The 23774-nt window shown below is 41.7% G+C and overlaps 1 protein-coding gene across 1 annotated transcript in view; it reads left to right on the top strand.

Annotated features, from left to right (window-relative positions):
* The first annotated feature begins 2374 nt into the window (after nt 1-2374).
* C7H3orf20 (chromosome 7 C3orf20 homolog) overlaps nt 2375-23774 on the top strand; it is a 52843-nt gene continuing 31443 nt past the window's right edge. Inside the window, exons 1-8 of the mRNA XM_030568472.1 lie at nt 2375-2804; nt 3947-4057; nt 4804-4926; nt 5862-5964; nt 7625-7816; nt 11543-11695; nt 14753-14873; nt 16097-16228. Coding sequence (XP_030424332.1) covers nt 2375-2804; nt 3947-4057; nt 4804-4926; nt 5862-5964; nt 7625-7816; nt 11543-11695; nt 14753-14873; nt 16097-16228 — 1365 coding nt within the window. The remainder of the gene's footprint in view (nt 2805-3946; nt 4058-4803; nt 4927-5861; nt 5965-7624; nt 7817-11542; nt 11696-14752; nt 14874-16096; nt 16229-23774) is intronic.

Raw genomic sequence — 23774 nt, forward strand, 5'->3', positions numbered from 1 at the left:
GGAGTCGAAGCAGAGATTTAATTGGATCTGAGCAGACTCGTGCAAAACAGCAGCCAGAATGTTTTAAATGTTGGCCTCAACTTGAATAACAAGTTGTTCATTATTGTTTCCTTTGAACTACATTCACGTCTGTCCCTGTTCTATGTTCCTATTTTGCATCCCATTTTAATCACTGACATAAAGCTTTCCACCATCCCCGTTCCACTCAGGCTTCCTGTTTTCCAGACCTTTCTGATTCTTGGGTATATGTGACTTGGGAACTGTAATGTCCTGGGTTTGGTTCTAAAAACTTGCCTGAAAAGCTAGACTTGGAATAAAATAGAATAACTGAAGGCAAAGGGTACAGATTTCTCATCTTATATAGTAAAAATGGCAGAACAGAAATTAAAATGAACGTAAAAATTTATTGGGAGTCAATTTGCATGCTGATGTCTGGATTAGTTAACCCCTAGCCAGCCATAGAAATTTGAACTTTCATAAAAATCAGACTGACACGTCATTAGTTCCAGCTGAAAGTTTACTCTGCAATTGAGAAAATTTGCTTCCTTTTCCTAATTAACCCAAATGTAATTGATCTTTCACACTGAGGCACCTGCAACTATATTTGGGATAAAAGTAACCACTACCACTCTGGAAAGTTTAAAATATCTTTAGTTCCAGGATGGTACCAGACTTAAGCTCTGCCACTAACTCACTCAATGGCTTAATCTGTGGCACAGATATACCTTGCAATAGCCACCTTTATAAATTCACTAATTAATTAATGGGAAAGTGCAAGGTGATGGTGGCCTTATAATGCATTTTGGTCTCTTGAAACCCAGTCTTTGCCCTGGACAACACTGTCATCAACGTGGTAAGGTTGGCATATTCATGTTGAAGAGGTGTGCTCACCTCCTTGCTTCTTAATGACCTAAAGTCTTTATCATCTCCTTCTCCTCTTCTATTATTCTTTGCCTCCTTGCCCCTTCTGTATCTGTAATTCAGTCTCCAGGACCCATACAGTTCTCAGCATCTCTGCAGGGTCTGCCAACAAGAGTACCTAACTTTGGGAAATGATTCTCTGAGGTGCATATATGTGCAGCAGAACTATAGCAGTCAGCTTACTTTCTATTTCACCAAAAAGCTGTCAGAAGGTAACTTTGAAAAGCAGGCCTAAAAAATAAATAAATGATATTCAGTGCATCAGATAGTTTAGTATCCAATTGTGCACCCAATATTTCAAAGGCCAGTACTATGATTACACAAGTATTTGTGCATGCAATTAGCTAATTAAATACACATGTGTACAACATCTATATGATTTCTGCATACAGGTATAGCAACTGTCTATGCAAATTAGGGATACAGCTGTGCCTTCATTTTGCATCTACAATTGCATACCTCAACTATGAGAATCAAACCCTATTTTTCAGTTGATCTAAATATGCACACAGAGTTAGATCAGGCATTAAATACATAGTACTGGCCAAACAAATACTCATATACTCAATTAAGAGAAGCTGGTGTAGCCTCATGTATACAGAACGGGGGTTGTCAAAATCATCTATAGACGTAATCTGATGTTTATGACAAGCATTGCAGTTTGACAGCCTCTGAGACCTGGTACCACAAATGACTCGTATTCAGAGAACTCTTTTTTTTATCTCATATACATTTAAATTCCCTTTGCTGTTTCAGCTGCATATGATATTCCCATTCACTTTGTCCTTCAGCTGAGACATTGCACTAGATTCTGTTCTCATTTATACTAATATAAGTCAAGCTGATTTATCTAAGATACGTGTAGCATGCAAAACATTAACTTTTAGAGGCCAAATCCAGAGTAGATCCAGTGCATCAGGATTTGGCTCACTGTCCATAAATTTGAATACATTAATTTTAAAAAGTCAAAACAAGTCAAGTACATAGCAATTATAGCTATCTTTTTATTATCTTTCACCTTTCTACCCTCTGTTCTCTCCCATGCTTTACCCCATCCCTCGTTTTGATGTGACCAACTTAAACTGTAAACTCATGCACACCCAGGGCATGCTTGAAACAACAAGAAAAACAGTCTGAAATTCCTCCATCGAGTTAAATAATGGCCACATTCCAGCAGAGGTGGCTTCATTTCAGTACTGGGGGAAGCGATTCATTTGCAAAGCTAATCCACTTCACAATCCACCAGGATCAATTAATACCTTCATCAGTAAACTATTAATCAAATTTAACCATTACTAACACCTTTTACTATTATTCCAGTGGAACATATTCCTTTTGGTCACCTCGTCTGCAGTGTAAGCCTATGATGGAAGATAGATGATAAAACAAAATCTGTTTTCCCATAGATCACATCCAATGAAATACCCACAAGTGAAGTAGCTACATGGGTGATATGAGCGCCAAAAGAAGTGATGCCAAGTTATATGAAAAGTTTAAAGTGACAGCACCGGAAATGCTGGCCCAAATCATCCAGGTACTTGCATTATGCCATAAACTGGACATCCATGTGCCACAAGGGGTCAAGAACCTCTTTGAGTTCACATGGGAGGAGCTAACAATAACGACAGAGAGGAAAGTCGTCATTGGAGAGTACTGTCCTGTTGTCCATTTAGTCCGCACCATGGAATCATCTTTCTCTAGCACTACCTACAAGAGCCATACAGGGTGGAAATCTATCCCCAAAAGCACAATATCAGAGCCCAGCTATCTGTCTCCTTCAGCAGAAAATCAACAAATACTCCTCAAGTTCCAGCAAAGGTCAATCCACCTGCTGAGTGAACTCCTCAAGCTGAAGATGAAGGCGATGATTGATTCTGTTACTGGTAAGGACACCTCAGTTACCTTTAGTTTTCTTTCACTACATCAATAGAACACAACAGTCACCACAATGGAACCTGCCCCTGATCTGGGAAGCTGTGCTAGAACCTCTACGGCAACCCCTTGCCCTCATTAACCATGTTAAAATATGATTGTAGCAAGTGTGCCTGTGACCCTAGCATGGAGAAGCCTTTAGATATTCATTCAACCCAGTTATCTCTACATCTGTTCAACGCCTTTGAGCAGATAAGGCAATTCAGGTAACTTTCTACATAGTTGTCAGTCATAGAGTTTAAGGGCAGAAGGGATCCACAGATCATCTAATCTGACCTCCTGCACATCAGATCACTACCCACACCTAGTTACTCTTGAACTGAGCCCCATCACCTGGATTAGACTGAAGTCTTACAGCCCTCTGGAGCAGGGCAGCCCGGGGGAGGGGCAAGTGGGGCAATTTGCCCCGGGCCCCACAGGGGCCCCACAAGCCCTGGCCCGGTGGCGGTCCGGGGTCTTCAGTGGCATTTCGGTGGCGGGGGGCTCTTCGGTGCTGCTGGAGATGCAGAGCAACTGAAGGCCCCCTGCCACCGAAATGTGGCCGAAGACCCGGACCGATGCCAGGTGAGTACAAGCACCGCAGCTCCCCCGCTTTGCCCCAGGCCCCCTGAATCACCTGGGTGGCCCTGCTCTGGAGAGTAAACTATTGTGTGCCACAGGCAGAGAATGGGAGGTATCTAGGTGCATCAATGCCTGAGGCCCCTGCAATGGCAGAGAACCGATGTGGTGAGTGTGCCCAGATGAGCCTAGTAAGCAAACACTCCCCCCTACCCATATGCTAGAGGAAGGTGAAACCCCCCTCTCCCAAGTCCCTGCCAATCTGACCCTGGGAAAACTTCATTCCCATTCCCTAGAATGGTGATCCCAAGCATGTGAGCAAGACCCACCAGCTAAGCATCTGAGAGAGACAATTTTCTGTACTGCCTCATATGTCAAACTTTTTGAATCACATCATTATCGGCTCTAGAGGAGAACGCATATTAACACGTCTATGCAATTGTTATCTTAGGGAGAAACTCTGATTTATTGATAGAAGACGGCATTAACAGGAAGAGACTTCTAATTTTTTTCAACTTGATTTTTTTCCCCTCAGGATGTAGTTCCGATGAGGTTACCAGAAAGTTTTTGGAGGCAGGTCAGTTGCTATGTCCCAAGAACCAGGAGGAGGCTGCTGAATTAATGGCACAAGCACCCAGAAAAAGAGGTGGGGATAGAAAATGGTATCTAGGTTTTTGAAGGCTGTGATACAATTGTATCCTTCTTATGGGAAATAAAATAAATAAGCCTAATAGTTTGCCGGTATAAGTGTGCCTTTTCTTACAAGGATCTCAAAAGGGATTTACACATACTGATGAATTCTCAGTATTCCATGAAGGTATCCATTTTACAGAGAGGGGGAACTGAGGCACTGAGAAATTACTTGACAGAAAATTAATGGCAGAGCTAGGAAAAGAACCCAGGATTCCTCAGTCCTAGTGCCCTCCTCTGTCCACAATAAATAGATTTTCCACCTCTTTAGTACTATTAACTGTACTATATTCATTATAATTATTAAGGGCTCCAACCAAATGTGGGACCCTACTGTGCTAAGCTGTGAACAAAGAAGAGCTCCCAGGCTACATAGACAAGACAGACAAAGGGCGTGGAGAAGAAAGTATAACCATAACCCCATTTTACAGATGAGGCAAAGAGAGATTGAGTGACTTGCCCAAGGTCATGCAAAAGGCTATGAAAAGTGGGGAATTGAGCCCAGATCGCCTGAGTCCCTGTCCAGTGCTTTAACCCCAGAAACATCTTTCCTTTCTTCCTCCAGCCCCGGGTTTATGAATCAGGCTGGCAAGAATTGTGACACAACTGAGGCATCTGTCTTCATTTCCACAGCTAGTTTCATTTGCAAGTTCTTGGTTGGTTGGTTTTAACTTCTAAACCCTGGTTTCTGCTTAATCCCAGTGTCACACGGCAGCTGCAAGCCCATCCCTATTTCCTCCACCATTCAACTAATACACCAAGTCTCTGTGTCCTGCCTCACCTTCTCACTCGCATCAAAGGAAAACAAACTACCAAAGGCCTCAGGTAAGCGCGATGCCCTCACCATGAATAACAAGTGCTTTACCTTCAGCTAAAAGAAAGGCCCATATAGGAGTTTGTGGCAGCCAGGGTGGGGGATCCCTCATCTGCATTATTAATATCAGCTTCACTCCTGACTACAGTCTACACAGGCAAATATACCAGCAAACAATGGGAGATGCTATACAGCCTGGGTGAGGTTTTGCCCTGAACTATCCATCTTAGGTACATATATGGCTCCCATTACTATACTAAGTGCCTTACAATTTTTTAACGTATTTATTTACCCACCCAGTGCCCCTTTGAGATAGGTCAGTGCTATTCTCTCCATTTTATGGATGGAGAAGTAAGGCACAGAAAGCCTAAGTGACTTGTCCAAGCTCATACAGGAGATCTGTAACAGAGCAAGGAACTGATCCCACATCTCCGATTTCCTGGCTAGCAACCTAACTCCTGGATCATCTTTTCTCCCCCCCACCTAAACAAGCAATCTTCAGGATCTTTTTATTCAAATGATGGTACCATTGTGTTCCATTTTGGTATTCTTCTTTTTTCCTCTTCAAGGCTTCTTCCCAGAACCCCTTCTAGTGTTCCCATGTGTGTATTGCATATACTGACTTCTACTTTATTCCATTACAGTTGCAACTGCTCATAAATTTTCTCATGAGAAAGGAGAGAACATTTTCATGAAAAATATTCCCATTTCAGATGGCTTTAATTACAGTAGTGTGTAGATGTGACAGAGCAGGGACTGAAAAGGGTACTATGAGGGGGAATTAACATAGCTTTCTGATAGTTACAACTTGTCTATGGTGAAAAGGGGGTTAATGTAATCTCAGCTCCCCCATCCCTTTGCACAGATTCTCAAGGCAAGGGCAATAAGAGGGACAGTTTAGGAGACTGGCTGCTTTTAGTCTTTGTCTCAACATTTACTTTTGCAGGTTCCCCTAAATTCAAACCTATGCAGGAAGCGATAAATATTGACCATCAGCATGACCCGTGCCCTGAAGCCAGGCAGAAGCTCAGAGAAATGTGCCGACAAATGTAAGCATCTCCAATGACCAAGGCTAAAGCCTAAGGCTTGGGTGGGAAAAGGACTAAGTGGTCGGACAGGAACACAGAAAAGTCCATGCCAGATCAGATCTATGATCAGTCTTGTTCAATATCATGTCTCCAGCAGTGGCCAGCAATAGATTTTTGATAGGAAGACAACCCCATAAGGGACAATTATGGAATAATCCACCCACAGGAGAAGTTTCTTCCTAATCCATCTCAGTTAGTGGCTGCTTTACATTGAAGTATGAGGGCTCATATCTCTAAAACTATTTTTGGTTGATAGGTTTCTCTTGTCTGATTAACTTCAGGTTTCAAGGAAATAGGCATTTTAAAGAGTTGTGTTTGCTTATCTGTCATAACACTCTGTATTGGCCATGGGCTATAGGCCCTCCCTCTCAGGTAGCTGACTTGAATTGAAAGACTAGAACGCCAGCAAGGTTCTCTGGAAGATAACTTCTCACAACATTATATATTCCATCTCTGGAACAGAACATAATATATATAATGTTGTGAGAAGTTATCTTCCAGAGAACCTTTATATATATATAAAATTAATTAGTGCCTGTCATCCTAAGAATGCTTTAAAGACCACAGAGATTTCAGCCATCTCTGGAGTAGAATATAATTTCCAATCTCTGTCCCACAACAGTGTCAGAGGAGGGGAAGCAAAAGGTTAGTTTTTTGAAATTGAAACTGCAGGGGAATTTATGATGACACACTCTGTAATTACTCAAATTGGAATTGATTGAGGATACTATAGTTAAGGCTTCTATTTGTGAGAAATGTTCCCTGTTATCTTTTCGGACCACAAGAATATAGTCTAAAAACAACTCTCTTAGAAATTTAAAGCAGGGGAAATGATCAGTATTAGAAAATGGAAGAGGATGAATTCAGTCGGAGAATAGAATATTACTTTCAAGATGTATAGAGTATTACATCACTGGGGGCCAAAAACAAAATTAAAACTACAGCCAGTAGAGTGCTATAAAAAGAAGAAATGGGTGGTTCAGAAAATTGCTAGTGAGGAATGAACTTTTCATGTCTATATTGCCAGGCTGATAGTTGTTACAATCGGATGGCTAATTGGTGACCAGTCTCTCATCTGGTACCCATTGGCTAGATATCCACATGACAAAAAATTGGCACTGAAGGATGCCCTGTGTGGTAATCCCAGTAGAGAGGCCAAGAACTGACTGAAAGAGCCCTTGTGTTTGAACGTCCCTCTCACTTGTAGAGATGTTCCCCCCCAGGTCAGATGAAGCACATTAGCAAGTGGAGAGGCTTGGGAGTAGCTTGCACTGTATCTCATTGTGTGTTATTTGTTTTGTGTGAATGCATCCGGTACCTTTCAGAAGCAGTAAACTCGCTACTTTAAAACAGAGAGAGAGAGAGAGAAATTAGTAAGATTGTTCAAAAAGAAAAGTGGGCAGAGCCCTTTCTTGACAAAGGAGTCAAAAAAAAAAAAAAAAGCCTGACTTGTACAATAGTAATTTCAAAATAAATGCAGAGGGCCAGACCCTCAGCTGGTATAAATCAATGAAATCAATAGAAACACACCTGTTCATGTCAGCTGAGGGCCTCGCCCCCTGGCTTCATGAATTTGGACTGTTTCAGGGACAGACAATTCATTTATTCCTGTTCACTTTAGAGGGGAAGAGAAGGCTGCAATGAAAGCAAAGGGCCATACCAAGCCCCTAATAGTGCGGAACTATGCCACTGTGCTCGGGTCACCTTCCATCTCCTCTAGAAAAGGTGGGCAGATGGTCCCACTGCCAACAGAACGCAAGCCTAAACCACCAAAGCTCTATTTTGCCTTTCCTGATGGGACAGCATTTATTTTGTATCCTTCTACTGAAACCAAGGGAGAAGGGTGGGTTATAACAGGATTTACAGGGAGATGTTTCTTCTGTGCCATTCCACAGCCACAAACTGGTCACTTAGTATCTGGCCCTAGATTAACATAGGCTCTCTCGACACTAATCCCCCTGAGCCATATAGTAGCAGCACAAGTACGATTGCCTTTCCTTGGTGAAATATCCAAATGTATGGTACACAGTACAAAGAACGAGTTGCTGAGGCAGGGATTAGTTCTCTATGGATGTCCAAAGAGAAACAAAATATTGTAGATAGTTACTGAATGGTCATACTAAGGAGAAATCAACCCATGGCATATCCTAGAGGAAAATAGTGTTCATACATGATTTAGATATTTTTTGGTGAGAGACTGGGAGGGGAGGATTTATAGTGGCAAGATCTTGAAATGGAAGGAGAACAGGACTTTTTCATGGGTCTAAGAGAAAATTCAGAGTGGAAAGTGATCAGATTTAGTCAGGCACACACACACACACACACACACACACACTTCTGACTGTTACACACCCTTGTATTACATAACAACTCAGGATAACACATTTGAGAGAGAAGATGAGTTCTCCAGGTGCTTTGAGGCTCAGTGGATTCCTGCAGGCTACTTTGATCTGATTTCCTGCAAGCACCCAATGGCAGATTAACCTTTCCTAGTCCCTCAGTTGAAACTAAATTGTGCCACCCTTCCAACACAGCCTACTGCATTTGTCTTGATCCAAGAGATTGGAGAGCCAGCCAATGGATTTTAATAAAAGGTGTGCTCAAGCCACGTTGAAACAAAAGGTGGAAGCATGGTCTATACAAGCATCGTATAGCATTTGTTTTGGTTCTTTCCTGACTGCTGGATGAAGTCCCACGTTTAGGACCTAATCTCCCTCTGATTGAAGTCAGTGGGAACTGGAGAATGTAATTTGCTTTTTCCATGTGAACATAAGAACAGCTATGCTGGGTCAGACCAATCATCCATATAGCCAAGTATCCTGTCTTCCGACAGTGGACAGTGCCCCAGAGGGAAGGAGCAGAACAGGTAATCACCAAGTGATCCATTCCCTGTCACCCATCTGGTCCATTGCTAACAGCTAGGGATGGGTGAACGCCAGAAGACTCAACCGTTTGGTTTACCAGGCATTAAGAAGCTCAGATACTCAGCCAAACCTCCCCTAAGGCATCCAGATATCATTGGCCAGCCAAACTGTGATGTGAATCTCATGGGAGCAAGTGATTCCTGAGGCTTTTTCCTGGGCTGGAAAGACCATAAGAAAATCCCCTTTTGAGACATTTACTACGGTCACACTTAAAATGTTTCTATTCGTTTGAAAGATTTTACTGGCCAGAGAGAGATTTCTATTATAACTGGTGGAATCTCTCAAACTGGTAGAAAGTGCAACCACTGCTGGCACTCAGAATCTGGGATGATTGGGGTAGTGTAAACATTTAGATTAGATAGATGGAATATATTACATTAGATTTTATCCCTTATGCTTCTGGTCCTAATTACGATCAGGCTGCTCAAAGACATTTAAAGGTATTATTCTTCATATGGTAGTAGTACCTGGGAGCCCCAGGACCCCCTCTGTGCTTGGTGCGGTACAAACTCAGAACAAAAAGATGATCCCTGCCTGAAAGTGCTAACAATGCACTTTAGTACGTTTAGAAATGTAACCAGGCTGTTTTGAATCCCCAGATAATTCCAGTTCAGGTTCAAAGAACACTCCAAGTTTTGGATCCATTTTTTGTGCTCCCTGAGCAAGTTTTCTCAATGCTAATTGTAGGCCGGTGATTTTCACTGAAAACCCCTTTGTAGAACACAGCTGGAAACACTGGTGTTCAGCTGCCATTCATAATTAATAACCCTGTCCATCCCCCAAAAGACTCTGAAATTGTTGGGGATAGTGGGGAGAAATGCAGCTCCTTGCCCAGCATAATTTAATTTTCATAAATTAAACTTTCAGTTCCAGTCCTTCAGGGAGTACACAGACTGTTAAGAGGCAAGGAGGGACAAGAGTACTGTCTGAACTACCACTGAATCCCTCACTCCATCTTGGAGGCAATTTCTGCCCACTACCGTTCAGCAACTTTGTCGTTCAATCTGTGGTAGTTTCACAAGAGCTCATGTTCAGTTTGACCTTTTGACTGAACTGGGAATTAAGAATTTAAAGCTCCTAGTCAAAAAATTCATATCATTTCTCTAGTTTCAATGAAGCCATTCATCACGTTTTATCCAGTCTCTGCTTTCTAACACCGTATATAAAACACAAAGGGCTCATTTGGCAACACGCTTCCTTTTTGGATTCTGTTTCTACCTCCTCACTTTGGTTAATAGAATCAATCGCTGCAGTGTTGGTTGTGAAAACGTCAGTGAATTAAGCCCTTAAAGAACTGGTGCTCGAGCAAGAGACAGACCCTGTGTTCCGTCAGACAATCTTTATTCAGCCTAATCTCTAATAGTTTAGCAACATGCACATATCATCAGTACTAAGGATGGAAAGGAGCTTTGGAAGTTTTTGCAGCCAGGATCTGGTGTTTGCCACTATACCAAGGTGCTATATAATGGGAGTAATTGGTAGCATGGCAGTAACTTTGTAGCTGATAGTTATTTCTAGATGGAGAAATTGCTCTTAAGTTTTTCTGCACACAAAGGCCCACCCAATTGCCTTTCAGGCTGAGTGACTTGTTTTAGCATCAGAAAAGCAGCAAGAAAGAACAAAAGTAAAGTTTCCATACAAGAACATGGTGTATGTCACCCTCTTTGTGACAGTCTGCAGCAGAACTGGTTGGAGATTTTTTTTTTAAACATACACGATTTTCATTAACATTTTAAAAAAATCATTCTTGTCAAAATTGTAATTTCAAAATTTTGACTTTTTTTAAAAACTAAAACCCCCCATTTTGGGGGAAACATATCACCCAAACACCCAAAAATGTTCAGGACCAAAAACATGTAGATTTTTTACTGCAAATTTTCAGCTCTTTTGTCTTCTGATGAAAAATCAACCATTTTCAAGGATGCAGACACTCCCTGCAAATATTTTCACATAGTCAATTTTCTGTTGAAAAATAGTTTTGAGATCTTCATCTAACTCTCATCTGCCTCAGCCATGAGAACACAATAGCTACTGTCTCTACCCATAAACAAAGTCCTGTGAAGTACATGAGAAAAGATATTCCAGTTTCCTAACTACAGACACCACACTCATTATTTATTTTAGTAATGGCTATTGTTGGTGTTTATCAGTAAAGCTGTCAATTACAAAAGACATTTTAACAAACTCCTTGCTCACTAAGAAAATTCTCTTGTTCCTTAATATTACAAAAGTTTGATCAAAAGTATAGCCCAAAATCATAGATCTCATACTGTGCCCTGAATATTGTCAAACTCTGGTTCGAGAGGACATGTGAATGGAGCTGGTTCCAGAGATGTAGGGCAAAGGTATTCACTTAGAGGCTATTATGTGGTCCAGAACTTACGTTTCTGCCAGGGTATTGTGAGCTTTAGGAAATGGGGCTGGTCTGATGGTGGGGAGAGGAGGGGAACAAAACAAATACAGTATGATTGCCTTGGAGGCCAAAAATGTCTGTGAGGTCCAAATGCAAGAACTGGAGTTGGTGCTACTTATAATGTGGCAAGATGTAGTTGAACAGAGCATCCCAGAAGGTCTCTTATATACAAGTGTTGACAGTACTTAACAGTATGTATAAGTTACCCAACAGGAAATATTGCTGCATGCCAATTCCCCATGTGCTGTGTGGGAAAAACAATCACCCTTCTCTTTAATAATGCTCCAAGTCTAGCACTTCTGGCGTCTTTTATAGCTGACTACCAGGCATGTGTGCGTTATTCTTTCAAAGCCAGGTGAGTGGATTTTAACCTCCTTCTATAGTGTAGATAATATGTATGCGGGGGTGGGGGGGCCGGAATACCGATGCGCATTTTCCAGAGTTGTTGAGCAGCTTCCATTGAACCCTGGGAAATGTAGCAATTCAACACCTCTGAAAAATCAGGCCAGGGGGATCTAATTTAAGTAATTGACTGAGTCCCCAACAACCAGAAATGGTGGCTTATTGCACTGGGATAGATGGTGGTGGAAACAGTGGGCAGAGCAGTAAATGATACAGTGGCATATATCAAAAACAGATTGAAAGAAACAAGAACCATAGCTCAAACACAGAACAGCATCTTTCATGAGAGAACTTAAAATATTTGCAGCTAGCATTGTAACCTGTGCAGTACATAAAGGGAGAAAGCCTACTGATGCCTAGTGCATGCAATGACTTTCAGTTACAGGTGCAACCCTGCAAATGGCAACCCCAGGGGTTTTAAAGCATCCAGAGGGCTGATGGCAATGGGGCTGGGGGGGAGAAGTCTTTCTAAACTGTAACATTTCATGATCTGAGGGCTTGCCAGTGTTCTCGGATTTTGATTTTTAATACTTTATGATTATTTATTTATTTGTATTACCATAGCACCTAGCAGCCCCAGACTTGGATCAGGATCCCCTTCTCTAGTGTATCAGACAGATGCTGCTTGTCTTTACTTTCAAAGCCCTTGCAGACTGTCAAGGCTGAATCCCCACTCTGTCACTCCAAGTGCAGTAAGTGGGGGCCTTCAAGGATTTTAAAAATTAATACTGTCCCCTCCAGGCTTGTATTAAACTCCCAAGGTTACAGCTTCTGTCTGACCTTGGCTAGGTAAACGCTGCCACCTCTTAAATGCAAGAAAACCCCTTTGAACTCAGGAAGGAGCACTTGGGAATTCCGTGTCAGGTACCTTCAAGCACTTTCACACTCTCCCCTCCAGGGAAGAGCTGAGAAAGAAAACAAAGGAAATTAGCTGTGGCTATCAGCTAATCAAACAGCATATGCACAAACCTCTTAGGACACCAAAAATCCAATCCTGTTCTTTAAAAAGGTAAACGTAGGCTTTTTGCTCGATCTTAAAAGATACAATTACAAAAATTAATCACCCAAAATAGCTTTCTTGGGGGCTCAACTTAAAGGTTACAAGCAAACAAAAGCATCTGGGGTTAGCACAGAGCAGATCCACAAGCCAAAATAAAAAATAAACCTGATAGCGTCTAACTAAACATTCCCTATCCAATTAATTTCTTCTAGGTATGGAACATGAATTTTCATACCTGGTTCAAGCCTTATACAGCATTGCTGCTCTGTCCCTGCAGCTCAGAGAACAACAGACAAAGGGAAAGTTTCTTTCCAAAATTTAAAACTTCTAGCCTTCCCATTGGCTCTTTTGATCAGGTGCCCACTCCTTTCCTTTCACCTGTGGGCTTGTTAACCCTTTACAGGTAAAGCAAGCAGAGAACAGACACCAAGAGGGATTTTACAGCTAACTGGCTGGCTGGGTGTTCATAAACAGGGGCTACCCCTCCCCCTTCATTTATCTCACAGGCCTTTCCCCATCTTCTGCTCTGGATGTTCATTAGACAATGTTCCCATATCAGTTCAAGAAGAGGTGTGCAAGGACATTTTAATTATTAGTGGTTATTTTGGTGGGTTCTCATCAGTTTAGGCCTCAATCATGCAAACACTTAATCACCCAAGTAACCTTTATGCACGTGCACAACTATCCCAGTGACAGCTCATGCATAAATTTACTCATGTGCTCAAGTATTTGCAAGACTGGGTTCTTGGTAATTCTGTATTGCTTCCATTTGTGTTGTGCATAAGACTCTACGCTCCTGGAGTACTTTGCCATCTGAGGACACCAGCATACTTTACAAATATTACCTAAGTAAGCCTCTAAGCCCTGTGAAGTAGTCATTATCATCTCTATTTTACACATGAGTAGGCTGAAGGCACAAAGAAGTTAAATGATTTTCCTGAGGTCACATAGCTGAGGAGGTGGGGGGAGAAAGCTGCTACAAATTACCAGGCCCCGGTGGTCCAGAAAGGGGCCCGGGGCCCAGCTTCCCTGGCTTTGTCAGCCCTGTTTAGCCGGCTCACCCTTGCTGGGGGGCCAAAAAATTTTTTTCACAGAGGCCTGAACCCACTCTCAGTGGCCCTGCACATAGCTAGTTGATGGCAAACAAAGGAACAAAACCCAGAAGTCTCAATTCCAATCAAATGGTTCCTTCTCATTAATAACTGAATATACTATTAAAAAAGTCTCCTATTACTAAGGATAGGATTCTGTCACAGAGGTCACGCCAAATAGCTGGCCGGCAGTCAGGCCTGGGGTCACTGAACAGCTGGCCAGTGGTCGGCCCCGGGGCCACCAAACAGCAGCAGTGGTCAGTCCTGGGACTGGCAGAGCGGTAGTCCCCAGCCTGCGGACCAGTGGCTGGGGTTGGGTCAGCCCATCGGGGGCTGAAGCAGCAGCGGTCAGCCCTGCCAGAGGAGCTGTGATGGAGCTGGAGCAGCTGCAAGCCCTGGCAGTGCTCTGTTTGTAAAAGTCAAGGACAGGTCACGGGCTTCCATGCAATTTTATTTAGTGCTCGCAACCTGCCCCTGACTTTTACTAAAAATACTCATCACAGAATCTTAACCTGACCTTTTGCTTACTGTTTATGATGATCATCCCCATCATTCTTTCTTTAAGAAAGATAATTAATTCTCCTGACCATTAGTCTTTGCACAGAGTGGTATTGGTGCTTATTAATGGGGCATGTAAGAGTTGAATACCAGTGGGCGTAACTGATGGTTACAATGCAGGCCATAACTCAGGTAGAAAAGGTCATCAGAGAGCTGAGCAATGTGTATGAAAGGGGAGGGGAGCAGAACAGAGCAAAGCTGTTGAGTAGTGAAGCCCAAGGTTGCACTGGTTTTATGTGATTCTCCGTAAGAGTGTAAAGATCTTCGTTGAGAATTTTCCCCTGAGTGTTGGATGTTTATTATTATCATTCCATCCAATCAACATAAATCTAACAAGTACTTCCCCTTCTGTCCTTCCCAGCTGTTCACTTGCACTGATGATGGATCTTGAAGGAGGAGCAGTCAGGGACAGAGATGGATATTTGACTCACAAGTGGAGCTGGGCTTCAAAGACGCAGACTTTACAGTCTTTAGAATTTCAGGTGCAAAACTGAACTCCCGCTAAGTGCCAATATTCACAGACATAACAGAGTCAAAAATTATGAACATTCGCAGACTATAGACTAGCTGTCTGTGTAGTGTGGTTTTGCACCAGGAACACCTTTGATCCTGTCTGAGTTCTTCTGTTCGATGTGATGATGGTGGATGCATTGTGTTTTATTTCTGCCTACTTTTGATGCTACTTTTGCACCCAGACTTAACCTGCAGATTATTTCTAATTTGTCAAACCTGCAATAATATAGCCTTGGAAAGATGCAACTTGTCATTTCAGTTTCCGGTTATAGCTTCTTGGAAAAGATGGGTCTGGGGCATTATTAGTTTGAAAAGAAGCTGTGTGCCACCAGGCTGAGGAGACCTTCATAAATTCAGCTGAAATTTCCAAAGTCTCCTAAGGGATATGGGTGCCTAATTCTGATTAGTGTTAATGGAAGTTGGAGATTGGTCCTGGTTTCAGCAGGGGTTTGGACTAGATGACCTCCTGAGATCCCTTCCAACCCTGATATTCTATGAGTCTATGAAATTTGGCATCCAAATCACTTAGGTGGCTCTAAAAATCTCAGTTGAATTGTTTAACGTTGACTTGGGACAGGTTGAATGGACCGAAGATTTGTGAACCAGAAGCTTCTTTAGTTTGTGCTCCCTGAAGAAAATGTAGCTGACGCTAGGCTATCTCCCAAGAATTAATTACCCTGTGATTCTAATTTGTTTCTGTTTGAGGGTGTTCTCCTGGAAAACTGCAGATTAAAGCCCCAATCCTGTGAGATGTTGTTTTGAGAACCCTCAACTTCTGGTCTGAATGAAGCATGTCAGAAAATCACATCTGAACATGTTGGAAATCACAACCCTGTGAGGCTGTGACAAATTCACGTAATTTAACTTTGAGGAGTTTCTCATACTTCACCTCATGTTACAGAACCCTCTGCATTTCTTTTTAGTCACAGTTTTGACAGAAGAGAGATTTTCCCATCAAAATCATTTGAATGTCTGCATGTTTTCAATATAGAAACCTGCCCTTGACTAACAAATGAACTCAGTTGTGGGCTAAGGAGGCATAAACCCTGGCAAAATGTGTTAGAGGTGTTTCACAGACCTGGGAAGCTGTCAGGTGAAGAGATGGATAAAAATCTCCTGGAGTACCATGTAGTAAGAAAATAGTGGCAGCAAAAACTAAGGCTTAATTTACCGTGTCCATTATCTTCCTCAGATAAATGAACAGCTAAAACTGAAGGTACTTGGTCAAAATTCCATTACTCTTTCTTTTTCCTGTTTGAGTGAGACCGTCAATATGTCTTTGTCAAGAGCTCCATGCGCACACACCCCCAAAGCTAACAAACGGGTAAGCAGCAGTCATGCATGTATGAATTACATCCGGAAGGATGGCTGATGGGTGCCCAACTAATTGCTAACCAGTTTTAAATTAATTAACCAGCCGTATTCTGTGAAATACGGCTAAACTATTGCTGTTTTCACTGACTTAGTCAAGCCTGTTTACCAGAGTGATAAAATAAGGACAGATCCTAACCTTGAACCAAACATAAAACTTGTTTTGTATAATGGAAGCCATTAAAACTCTCAGTGTTTGTTCATCTCTCCTTCTCTCAGGTTTTTCAAAGGTGCAGGTCACCATGAGACACAGTGCAATAACTAAGGAGCTATCTCCTCTTCTAAGAATAGGAAGGTACCATAGTCATTGCAGGGGACTAGAGAGGCAAATGTTGAGGTTTTAATGGTGTCTACTCTAGTTTTAGATAAGTTCAATTAATATATTGAAGTATTGTTTTGCATGTGACTTTGCATTTCTTGATTTTGAAGTGGACCAGAAGCAGAAACGATTCAGTGTCAGGCCTGATCCTACATTCCTTGTGTACCCCAAATGCCCAATGAACTGTCAGACTGTACTGGTGCTGCACCTGGTGTAACTGAGAAAGGGGCAAAGATAACTTTTTCCTACCTCTGACCCCCAATCCATTGGCTATCTGGTTACAGTGTGCTGCTGAAGCAGTGCAAAGGAGCAAAGGGAGGGACTGCAGGAGGGAGATGAAGATCTGGCCTTGGGTGTGCAAAAAATGCAGGATCAGGCCCATAGTGAGACATAAATGACCTATTTCTAAACTATAGGATGTTAGAGATGTCCTTTGCATTTGTAATTCTTAGACTGTGAGCTCTTCAGGCAGGGAAGGTACTTACTGCACTGTGGTGTGACTATACTAATAATAATCAGCAATATTTCCCACTGGCTTGCAACCAGAAATGCTAGAATTCACATGATAGGGCAGTTTTCTTCCAATTTCCAGCCTCTTTCCTGAACTGAGGGGGTGTAGCTAAATTGAGGGCTATGTTTCACCCACCCTTCCTATGCACTAGTGCTGAAATTTACCCCAGGATAAGGGGGCTAGTGCCAAACCTTATGCACTTGAAATCCTGTGTTAAGGGATGGGTCTGTCTGAGTGAGGCTTTTTATGGTACATAAGTAGGTAGTCAGCAGGAATAAACCTGGCATGGGACCTCTGTACTAGAGAGAATTGCCCCCTGAGCTGCAGGCAGTATAGTACAGTGCTGTTTTGCTTGCAGATGCTTTTACCTCGGGTTTTGACTTATCAGCAAAAGCAAACATTACATTTAAGGAAAGTAGATAAACAATACATCCCCGTTTTAAGACTGGATGTTTTTAAATTGCTTCCCAAGGCTCCCATTGACCTTTGAAAAGTAACCCCTGGGAACTACATTGAAACCTGCCTTAAAGACAACCCTCTCTTAAGAACCATTCACAGGTCCTTCCCTAAATATTTATACTGTGGATGCACTTTTATAGAAAGACAATCTTTCAATGAAAATGCTTTATTAGCCCAGAGGCAGCCTTCATAGGCTGCCTGAGTGACATATTTCTCCACCATTTGGTGTTAATTGGCCCAGACTTTCTACTTAGAATTCATCATCCTCCCAGCTGGCATTTTTGTTTTTACTATTTTCACTTTTAGAAGACAGATAAAATAAAAAGATTTATTCATCATGCAGAGAGGAAATCTGTCAACTTCAAAACCAAACAGTATGTGGCAAATAAATACGTCTGTACTTGCTGCTAACCTCTTAGCCAGTTTAAGCTGAAAGAATGTTTGAAATCCCATTTATGTTTTAAATCTTTTCTTTGCTTTTCACATTTCTCTCTCGGTGACATTTTTGTTTATGGGCAACTTCATTTTCAGGTTTTCAGTGCTGAAAAGGCAGGACTGCAGGGGAATGTTTATTTGATGGGAAAACGAATGTTACCATTGAATTAAGAGAGGGTAAAATCTTGGAAGCATTTTTAGTGGTGATAGATTTGTAAAAGCTTGTCTAAATTTTGGGCCTGATTATAGTGTCCTTTAAGAACTTTAGATTTGGAGTGGAATGCTAGCTTACATTTTTCTGGTATCTGAGAATGGGCCAGATCTTGAGGTATAAATTAGTGTAGCTCCATTGACTTCAGTTTACACTAATTGGGGATCTGGCCAATTTAAATCACATATATGTAGATGCTAGACATTTTGGATAGCTTTCAAAATGTTCTTGCTCTCCATGTTTGAAATTGCAAGTTTCACTAAAATATATAAATATCTATTAAATATTTAAAAATCTATTCTCACTATTGTCAAGGAGAGTTTGCATTCAGTAGGAAACATTCTTCATAATCAGTGCTGAGTCAATATGGAACTGTTACACTGTAGGAGGTCACAGAATTTAAGGCCAGATGGGACCACCAGATCATCTAGTCTGACCTTCTGTATATCGCAGGCCACCAATACCACGCAGCACCCGCTCACTAAACCCAACAACTGAAATTAGACCAAAGTATTAAAGCCCACAGCAGACTAGATTATGTGTCACAGGCAGAGAACAGGAGGGACAGGTGCATCAATGCCTGAAGCCCCTCAATGGCTGTAAACTGTTTACGTGAAATGTACCCAAAGGATCCTGGCAAGCAAGCAACATCCACACACTGCAGGGGAAGGCAAAAAAACCCCAATGTCACTGCCAATCTGACCTGGGGGGGGGGAGAAATCCTTTCCCAAATGTATATATGGCAATCATTAGACCCTTAGCATGTGAGCAAGAACAAGCCAATGAAGCATGAGAGAGAGAGAAAGAGAGAGAGAATGCACGGTGCCACCTCAGAGCACTGGCACATCCTGTCCAAGTTTTCATCTCCAGCTGTAACCATCTCTGATGCTTTGGAGGAAAGAGACAACCCCCCTGGAATACATGGGGGGGGGGAAGGAGGGCAGGAGGGCAAGATCCCTTCCTGATCTCTGCAGGTGTCTGGCTGAAGCCTTGAAGCAGGAAATTTTAGGAACATCCCAAATGAACCAGAAGAGACCCTCAGGGCTGCCAAGCCCTGCCCTCCACCATCACAAGCGACACTGTCATACAATCCCACTCGTACATTTGTCCAGCTCTCTCTCAAATATAATCCTTCCACTTATCTGAGTCTCTATGGACTTGGTATCTTCTTTTATATACCCCAAACTCTTCATAGTTAGTGGTCATTCTCACTTTGTACAACACTTTACAGTAACTTCAATGCCCTCTGTGTGAGTTAAATCCTCTCTAAAGCTCACCTTAAAATTTCATTTACCTTTGTTTAAAACGGACACATTTCTACTCAACTTTCCCTTTCTATAATTACATCCTTCAAGACATCTCTCACTACAAATAAATACAATAATCAGCCTGTAGGAATATTTACCTCCATCTTTTATCCCATTTAAATTTCTGTTTAAAACGAAATCACTCTTTCAGTTTTGTACATCATTTTCCTTTTCTCTGTATCCAACTCTGTCAAATTTTTCTATTTCACCTCTCACTGTAGTGCTTGATACTTGGTAGGAAAGAAACTATATATAAATTTATGCTGCATGTTTAGTGCCTCTGGTTTGTTTATTATTATTTTTTTTATTTCAGAGATTTTGGTTTAGTGTTCTAAATAATCTATTTTATGCAAAACAGTAATAAGTAACAATATCAGACACACATCATTATGTGTCTTAACTAATATATATTAATTAATAAAATCCAACAATAAATCGAACTCCCTTCCCACTAGACCCAGAGACCGCCTCTCCCTCTTTCTCATGGAAACAACCAGAAAGTGTTCATCTGGGTGAATTATGGAAATCCTAGATGCTAAGGGCTCCTTCCCCAAAGCACCGAGCATCAGGTACAGCTCATCCCTCTTACTGTGTACCCAGAGGATGCACCTGTAACACCTGTAGACTCCAGTTTCTCTGTAGTAGTAGAAGCCAGGAGAAGCTAAGAGAAGAAGACTACAGAAATCTCCAGACTTTCAAGGCTCCTTCCTCAGAGCAGTGAGTACGAGATACAGTCAGGTGTGAAGTGATTAACGAGGGCCTCCTCACCTCTGAGATAGAGAACAGCAGTAGCCAGGAGGCGCCTTCACAGACTCATAACACCATTTGCTCAACACTGAAACTGGATGCTGGATTTGTCCTTTTCATTTCATAGAATCATAGAAATGTAGGACTGGAAGGGACCTCAATAGACCATCTCGTCCAGCCCCCTCCACTGAGGCAGGACTAAGTATTATCTAGACCATCCCTGACAAGTGTTTGTCTAACCTGTTCTTTAAAACCTCCAGTGACGCAGATTCCACAACCTCCCTAGACAATTTATTCCAGTGCTTAACTATCCTGACAGCTAGGAAGTTTTTCCTAATGTCTAATCTCCCTTGCTGCAATTTAAGCCCCTTACTTCTTGTCCTGTCCTGAATAGTTAAGGAAAACAATTGATCACTCTCCTTTTTATAACAACCTTTTATGTATTTGAAGACTGTATCACGTCCCCCCTCAGTCTTCTCTTTTCCAGACTAAACAAACCCAGTGTTTTCAATCTTCCCTCATACGTGATGTTTTCTAGACCTTCAGTCATATTAGTTGCTCTCCAGACTGTCTCCAATTTGTCCACATCTTTCCCAAAGTGTGGTGCCCAGAACAGGACACAATACTCCAGTTGAGTCTTACCAGTGTGGAGTAGAGGGGAAGAATTACTTCTCATGTCTTGTTTACAACACTCCTGCTAATACATCCCAGAATGATGTTTGCTTCTTTTGCAACAGAATTGCGTTGTTGACTGTACTGTACTTAGTTTGTGATCAACTGTAACCCCCAGATCATTTTCTGCAGTACTCCTTCCTAGGCAGTCATTTCCCATTTTCTATCTGAGCAACTGATTATTCCCTCCTTTGTCCTTATGAAATTTCATCCTATTTATTTCAGACTATTTCTCCAGTTTGTCAAGTCATTTTGAATCTAATCCTGTCCTCCAAAGTGCTTGCAACCCCTCCCAGCTTGGAATTGTCTGCAAACTTTAGAAGTGTACTCTGTATGCCATTATCCAAATCATGTATGACGATATTGAATAGAACTCGATCCCCATAGGACCCCATTCAATATGTCCTTCCACTTGATTGTGAACCATTGATAACTATGTTCTGAGTACTCTTTCTCAACCAGTTGTGCACCCACTTTATATTAGGTTCATCTAGGCTATGTTTCTCTAGTTTATTTATGAGACAGTCATGAAAGACAATATCAAAAGCATTACTAAAGTCGAGATATATCACATCTATTGCTTCCTACAGGCTTGTTACCTTGTCAAAGAAGGTTATTGGGTTGATTGACATGATTTGCTCTTGACGACTGTTACTTATCACCTTATCTTCTTGTCGGTGCTTACAAATTGATTGTTCATTTGCTCCATTATCTTTCCAGGTGCTGAAGTTAAGGTGACTGGTCGATAAGTCCCTAGATTGTCCTTATTCCCCTTTCTATAGAGAATTACTATATTTGCCCTTTACAGTCTGCTGGGATCTCTCCCGTCCTCCGTGGGTTTTCAAAGATAATCACTGGTGGTTCAGAGATATTTACAGCCAGTTCGTTAATAATTCTAGGATGCATTTCATCAGGCCCTGTCAACTTGAAGAATTCTAACCTGTCTAAGATTCTTAACTTGTTCTTTTCCTATTTTAGCCTCAGATCCTATCCCATTTACGTTGCTATGTTAGTTGTCCAGTCACTGCTAATTTTTTTGGCGAAAACTAAAACAAAAAGGTAATTTAACACTACAGCCACTGCAGTGTTTTCTGTTATTTATTTTCCCCTCCTCATTGAGGAATGGATGTACCCTGTCTTTGGTCTTCCTCTTGCTTCTCGTGTATTTGTGAAATGTTTTCTTGTTATCCTTTATGTCCCCAGCCAGTTATTTAATCTTTTTTTTTCCCTTGGCTTTTCTAATTTTGTTCCTATATGCTTGTAGTTTATATTCATCTTTTGTAATGTAACCTATTTTCCACTTTCTGTAGGACTCTTTTGAGTTTGAGGTCATCATCTTTCAGATGAGAAGTAAAATCAGCAGGTTTGTTAGCTCTGGTGACAGCCATATTCTGCTTTGCCTTCCTAAACTCCCCCTGCAGTTTCAATTGGGCCTGCTCTACACTGGGGCGGGGGTGGGTGGGTTGGGGAGTGTCGATGTAAGATACGCAACTTCAGCTATGGGAATACCATAGCTGAAGTCGACGTATCTTATTCCGACTTACCTCCCGTCCTCACGGTATGAGATCGACGTCCGTGGCTCCCCCATCGACTCCACTACCACCGCTTGCTCCGGTGGAGTTCCAGAGTCGACGGGTAGCGCGTTCGGGGATCAATATATCGCGTCTAGATGAGATGCGCTATATCGATCCCCGATAAATCGATTGCTACCTGCCGATATGGCAGGTAGTCTGAACGTACCCTTGGAGATGTTATTCTTCTGTGCTTCCTGACCTAACCTGTCATATGCTATTGCTGGCTGTTGTTAAACAACTAATGTGTTTCATAGTAGACATAGCTGCATTTCCTGTATACCTAGGTTCTAGAGAGTTTTGGAATGGTTAGGTTAAAAAACTCCATATAAATGTAATACTGGACATCAGAATCTGCTTTAGTGAGAGAGGAAATTTTGTCTGTGATACCAGTTACCCCCTTCTATTTTTCAAATAGTACCAAGAGGTCTTTTATTTCCTCCAGGACAGTCAGTGTGGATAGTCAGAAAAACTCTACACTGACTGTCACATCTGAAAGATGGCATCTATGACCATGCAATTTTCTTCACCTTTGGTTTGCAATGGTGTCATGTGTGGCTGTGCTTCTTTTTGTTAAAATCCTTTGGATCACTTTTTAATAGAGAGACTTTCTTATGGGTCTACCTCTCCATCCACTTTCCTAACACTTACATAACAGAAAGTTTCCTTTTGTGGACAATTTTTGGCTCTGGGACCATAGTTAGAGAAACACTGTTTAATGGCAATCAGTTATCTGTCTGCACTTATGTGCAGAAAGGTCCTTCTACCATTATCAACCAATCTGCAGGAGAGAGAGGCCTTTTGAATTGCATTTTTCTGTAGCTGTTCATGGCCCTAAAATAAAACTGAATCAAAAATGTAGTTTATAAATTCTAAAGAGCTGCAAGAATTTGAAGACATTTCCATCCATAGGGTTTCAAGATGCAAAGGCATTGGAGAAAAGAAGGAGATTGATTATTTGGCTAACTTATTTTTGATGTCACGTTTCCATTGGATAGGAAAGGAAAGAGGAGTAACACAGGAGGGATGTGATTAGGTGATTATATCTCTGATATCATATTCCTGCTACCTAATAATGAACTATTATCAGCAGATGACAGGGATTAAAGGAGAAGATGAGGGAAAATGAAATCATCACCGAGTCTTCATCCTCCTTGGAGGGGGCTACCAGTTAAATGGGTAAAAGATCCACTCTTTCTGTGAGACTTGAACACAGGACCTTGGATCTTGACTAGGAAGTAAGACTGTTACCAACTGAACAGGTCTC

Source organism: Gopherus evgoodei, chromosome 7 (genome assembly GCF_007399415.2).
Source record: "Gopherus evgoodei ecotype Sinaloan lineage chromosome 7, rGopEvg1_v1.p, whole genome shotgun sequence".
In the NCBI taxonomy this organism is placed as follows: Eukaryota; Metazoa; Chordata; order Testudines; family Testudinidae; genus Gopherus; species Gopherus evgoodei.